The 6000-nt window shown below is 50.6% G+C and overlaps 1 protein-coding gene across 3 annotated transcripts in view; it reads left to right on the top strand.

Moving 5' to 3' along the window:
- The first annotated feature begins 1091 nt into the window (after nucleotides 1-1091).
- Nucleotides 1092-6000, top strand: part of LOC135902488 (uncharacterized) — a 29591-nt gene continuing 24682 nt past the window's right edge. For 2 of the 3 annotated variants that reach the window (XM_065432595.1, XM_065432594.1), the window contains exons 1-2: nucleotides 1092-1274; nucleotides 5094-5242. In XM_065432595.1, the coding sequence (XP_065288667.1) occupies nucleotides 1129-1274; nucleotides 5094-5242 (295 nt within the window). In that variant the 5' untranslated portion in view covers nucleotides 1092-1128. The remainder of the gene's footprint in view (nucleotides 1275-5093; nucleotides 5243-6000) is intronic. The other variant, XM_065432597.1, reaches the window with a different exon arrangement.

Here is a 6000-nt window from a genome sequence, read left to right as displayed (position 1 = left end):
GAACACGAGGGAAGGATGATGAATTCTGCGGCGTATATAGAACGTCGTCAATGACAACACGAGCAAGGCAAGCCGCTAAGGGGTGATTATGCTGAGCGCTGGCTGTGCGGAGGGACAGCTCAGAAAGGGGCGTCGTGACTTTCAGCGAGTTTCAGCGTAAGCTGAAACTGCGGAAGCTATGCCCTCGGCGTGAGGTATGTTGGTGTACAAAGATGCGACATCCATAGTGACCAAGTAACCCTCCGCCGGTACCGTCAGGTTTGATACCTCCCGAAGGAAGTGATTTGTGTCTTTATTGTACGAGGGGACTGACGATGGGATGTCCTTAATGAGACTGTCAATAAAGCTGGATATTTTCTCAGCCACTGTTCCATTACTGGAAACGATAGGCCGACCGGGATAGTTTATTTTGTGAACACACACACACACACACACACACACACACACCCACACACATATATATATGTGTGTGTGTGTGTGTGTGTGCGTGCGTGCGTGTGTGTTTGTGTGTGTGTGCGTGTGTGTGCGTGTGTGTGTGTGCGTGTGTGCGTGCGCGTGTGTGTGTGTGTGCGCGTGCATGCGTGCGTGTGTGTGTGTGTGTGTGCGTGTGTTTGTGCGTGTGTGTGTGTGTGTGCGTGCGTGCGTGCGTGCGTGCGTGCGTGTGTGTGTGTGTGTGTGTGTGTGTGTGTGTGTGTGTGTGTGTGTTTGGTTATTTCCCGTTTAGTGACATTCGTACATATTTTCTACGGTTTATTACCGCTTCGCATTGTTTACTTTAATACTTTAATACTTCTACGTTAAAATTTTACGTAGAACAATTCTAATATCCCCCTTGTCGGACTTCTTTTAATTTTGTTCCCGCCATTTCTTCATTTTTATCGGCTGTTGCGAAGATCGAGTACTCGTTTACACATTTTTTCTCCTCATTTATCATCACTTTTCATTGTAGATGCGCCTGTATTTTATTTTCCTAATGTAGCTATAGTCTCGGGCTATACCCAACTATGTGGTGTTTATGTCACTTATTTGCATCAACCACAAAAATAAAAGAAGGAAGCGTATGGAGAACGAAGAAGAAGAAGAAGAAGAAGAAGAAGACAGGCTTGCGCAACTTGAGGACGGGTACTCATGATGCTCTGCCTGCGTGGTCACGCACACCTACAGTTGCGAGCTGCCGCCCTCTGGCTCAGCCTGATGCAGTTGCTGCCCGCGTCAGAGGCAGCGACTCCCACGTCCACAGCGCCTCGCTGCATCTGCTTCGTCAAGCTCTCCAGGTACGTGACACCGTTACTTCCGTTCCATGAAGGCTGGCTTTTATGGAATTCCGTAATATAGCATTAGTCAAGGCAAACGGTCAGATGAATCGAATAGAAAGCACAACGTCAAACTTACAATTACGTTTCATTTTCCAGACACGTGCTGTAAGATAAACGCGTCTGGTCTTTTCTTTGTCTCTCTCTGCTTGCATTGTGCGCTGCGACATTTCCAAGCATGCAACGCAAGCTCGCTCAGCGTTTGTTCTTCTTTATTCGCTTTCTTTCTTTCTTTGCTTCCTTAGGTGGTTACACTGAACTGCTTTTGAAAAGATGCAAATGAAAGACCGTGGAAATGGTGGAGGGTTAATAATCTTCATTGTAAAAGCCGAAGCTTGGGACGGTATGCCTGAGATAAAAGAACTTGATACAAATGACCAGATCCGGTTATCCAAGCATCCCTTATACGTGTGAATTGACTTTACAGCGCTTGTCCCTTAACAAACAAAGTTTTTAGCCAACTGCAGTGGCATGTGCGCTCTATAGCTCGAGTGCTCTAAGCAAGTGGGTTGGATGCTGCACTGCCTTCTCTTACAAAACATACGCATACTGTCGAAGAAGACTGCGGCACGGAAGCCGGCGACTTTTGTGGAAGGGAGCATGGCAGCCAGTCAGAAATGGAGGCGAGAAAAGAATTCCGGCGGAACACATCGGGCACGGTGAATGTCGGCGTTAATGCGATTAGCATTGAAGCGATCTAGCGACACATCGTATCGCAGCCGCAAAGACGCCGTATGTTACGGGTCGTGTGTGCAGCCGGGTTGCACTTTTACAAGTGCTAGTAGGTACACTGGGGCGGGGCGTTTTTCGCGGCGCTCGACGTTTCTGCGCAGGTGCGAGTATGAGGGGGTGCGAGAGAGAAAATCTGGAGGCCTTTGCTCCTTGAATATGTGACTCTGCCTAGGCACTACGGAGGAGGTTTCTTAGCGCGTGTTGCATGCTTTTGTCCCCTAGACATGCCGGCATTGCGGAGTGCGGTCGAGTTTGTTTATTGTTCCGCCGCTGGCTGCCCGCGCGGTGAGGCACTGGGCACGGTCGCCCCATTTTGTGATCGCTTTTTCTGAAGGGGCAAGGTTCTGACCGGTGTAGTATAAGTCGCGGGTCGCTTTTTTCGTCGCGACGAGAAATTGGATTCTTTACAAGCACTGCTCCAGGAGGGCACATGTAACCGGCAAACGTAGACCTCAGTAAAGCACCTGAGGTTATAATAAAGCAAGCGGCGCAGGATCTCCTTGGCACCGTTGCGTATCCCAGGCTAGCGTACTCCACCGCTGCCGAGTTGTTGCGACGCCTGTTTATCGAAGCTCGACCGACTTTACTATTTGTTAGCGTGGCGTTGTCGGCGGGCAGCAGGCATCCGGTAAACCGTGGCGACCAGGCAAGGACGAGACGACTTCTAGTTCGAAACTTGTCCGTTTCATTCAAAGGTTGGTGAAAGCTGATAAGAAGAGATTGAAGTGCAAAAGTACATTGCGGAGCCTCTTTAAATAGGCTCTCTAAAATCGTGGGCGGGATCTTGCTCACGTCAACGTCACGTGACAGGCACTGAGTCTGGTTTGTGGATGGGCGTGTCCCACTTTCAGTGAGCCGGTACGGGCCCGCCTCCGCAGGTACCAAGCACCCAGGTCGGGGTATCGGCGGCGCTTATCCTTTCTTCTAGGCGACGTTGGTTCGCGGAAAGGGCGCCTGGTCAATTCTCCCAGTTCACGTGGTAAGCCCTCGTAGTGGCTTTGCAGCTGCTCTCACTTTCAGTGAGCCTGTACAGGCCCGGGAGGGGCGGCTTGATCCTTTGTTCTAGGCGACGTTGGTTCGCAGAAGTTCTGTAGAGTTTGACAGTTTGTGGAAAGGGCGTCTAGTTGTGGATAGGTGGCTGATCCATTGTTCCAGTTGACGTCGTCGCGAGCATGTCTCAGCTGGCGGCAGCCCGGGGCTCCTCTCTAGTACGCGGAAAGGGTGCACACACACAAAGGGGCCTGTGAACACTGCGGGGCGTCCGCCAGACCGGGATCCACTCGAGATAACCATAGCGAATTAGGAATTTACCCTTCGTTTCGATAAGGCATGGTGGTCGAGCATCCCTTTTGCACGGGGTGCTACGCGTCAGTTGTAACAGCACCCAAGGGGTAGCGGGGGGATCAAAGCTGGAAGCAGGGATGCCCGCGGGTTGGGGCCGTGGAGGCCGAAGCGTGCCAGGGAGTGTGCGCATAAAAATTTGGCCGTCCGCGATAGCGGACAGCCGATCTTATACACCCTTGGAACGCGCGAGCCTCTGCGAGCACTGACGCACGGACCAGTCCAGGTTCTAGCCTTGGTGTCCCCGTTGCCACTTTGATGTCCTGGAGGCGCCGCCAATAATAACAAATAATGACACGTTGTTTCAATTCGTAAAAAAAAACGATTGAATAAATATAATTACGTACAGCCGCCAACTTGCAACGCTAAGTTCAGCACTACCGCGTCCCGCGGCTTCTGCCGGCACGCCTAGGGACAAAGCACAGAACACGCGCTAAGAAACCCCTCCGTAGTGCCTAGGCAGAGGGATATATTCAAGGAGCAAAAGTCCCCCCATTTCCTCTCTCGCACCTGCTGTTACCCGCGCATGCACGCAATGGTCCGGCGTCTGCGCAAATGCCCCGCCCCACAACTGTACCTACTAGCAATTGTAAATACGCAGCCGGGTTCCTCTCTCGCGCTCATACTGAACACGCTGCGTCATCTAGTGGCGTCGCAGGGAAGGCGGCAAAGTCGGCATGTGGCACGCGTGTATGAACGTATCTTGCAGGCAAGGTTATCTGAGCATATGACGCGGGTTCGATTCCGCCTAGCCTCGAATATATTTTTATGTTCGTTATTGTTGTTTAAGAGCGACAAATTCCCAGTGGCACATGTCTAGTACAACCAAAGTTGGTGTCAAAGAGATTGATTGAAGAGCGGCAGAAACCTAGTTGCGCATACTGAATGACCCCAGTTGGCACGAAGGACGTTCATTGAAGAGCGGCACGTACCCAGTGGCACATGCGCAGTAACCCAAGTAATCGTGAAATAGGTTCACTAAAGAGCTGCACACACCGAATTACGCATACCGAATGACCCAAGTTGGTCCAGCGGTTGTTTTCGAACCCTGTTCCCCTCAGCTCAGCAACCCGATGCTCTGTCCATTAGATCAAGGTCTACATATATAGTTACCCAATTTGGCGGAAAACGGTTGTATAGAAAATAGTCCCCAGAAAGATACCAAAGAATGCTAATCGCATTTAATCCGATTGGAAGACGCCGACAAAGTTGGAAGACAGGGTGCTGCATGGTAAAAATGAGTGGAAAGCATAACATTTAAGTACTTGTGCCGAATCATCACCTTCGTGTGTGTCCTTCAGTTTTTCCTCGTAACATTTTTCCTTCGCGCTGCCATTCTCTTGCATAAACCACGTAGCAACTCGCCTAACGTACAAGGTATAACCTCATGAACTCGTGTTTTGCGGAGGTGTTCTGGCCCTCGCATTATCGGCCATTCTCATGTGCCAAATCAATTGGGCCAGGAACAGTGGCGAACCGTTGTTGTGGGTCGACTCTGCTAGTTAGCGGCTGTGTCCGTGGAATTCCTATATTTCGGTTTGCTCTGTATTAGCTTGTTTCAGGGTGCCAACAGCGTCTTAATCGCAACCCGCTGTGTAAGCTGAATGCGCCAACTTAGTCTCGACAAGCGGGAAGCGTGTAGTTGCAGCGCAGTCAATGCAGCGCTTATTCCGACCATTCACGGCCTTGCTTGGTGTCGCCCGGCAGCAGCGACCAGAGCCCGTGGGTGCTGCCGCAGCCAGGCGTCGGCAGCCTGCGCTGCGCGGCGGCCGAGCCCGGACTGCTGCGCTGCCGCTGGCGCAGCACGCCCTGCGGCCGAGTCCGTCGGCCGCCTGGACTCTACTGCTTCGGCAACGGTACACTGGCAAAGCATAGCCCTTGTATGCCTTGACTCTGGAGTTTTACGTGCCGAAACCACAATCTGATTATGAAGCACGCAGTAGCGGCGACTCCAGATTAATTTCGACCACCTGGAAATATTTAAACGGACACTAAAGGCAAATATTAAGTCAAGCTAAAGTGATAGATTAGTGCTCGGGAATCTCTAAAGCGTCAATATTCTTGCGAACAGAGCCTTTATAATCGAGAAATTGAGGTAAATGCAGGACGTTATTAGAGACTCCCCTGAGACATTCAAGTACTTGCCTTAAGACGAAAGCACTCCTCAGTTAAATTTTGTCACTAGTACTCAACCACTCGTTGCAAAAAAACATCCTTGTATTGAATTATAAGACGAGGTAAAATGCTACTGGTCCAGTTCTATATCATTTTTAGAAAAAAAATAACTCGTTAAAATTACCTTTGACAACGACGCAGGTGGTCGAAAGGTTTCGTTTTCGCTCGACTCTGCGCCGCCAACGCTTTTGCGTTCCAGTAGTTTCGTTATCGCGTAGTGCTGCGCTGGTTTTGCTGCCTCGCAAAACTCGCACAAACTGCAAGCAACAGAGAATTCAACTTCCATGTGATGTCGCGGCATGCGTGAACGGTCTGCGCCATTTCACCAAAAAACAGCTGCAGCGGCGAATCCACCGCTCTGTCTTGGCTCGGTAGCACGTGCATATCAACATATCGTGATAATGTATATCAGTTATGGAAGTGTGGCGATAGACCAAAC

This window comes from Dermacentor albipictus, chromosome 4, assembly GCF_038994185.2.
Source record: "Dermacentor albipictus isolate Rhodes 1998 colony chromosome 4, USDA_Dalb.pri_finalv2, whole genome shotgun sequence".
Classification (NCBI taxonomy): Eukaryota; Metazoa; Arthropoda; class Arachnida; order Ixodida; family Ixodidae; genus Dermacentor; species Dermacentor albipictus.
This window is presented reverse-complemented; position numbering and strand designations above follow the sequence as displayed.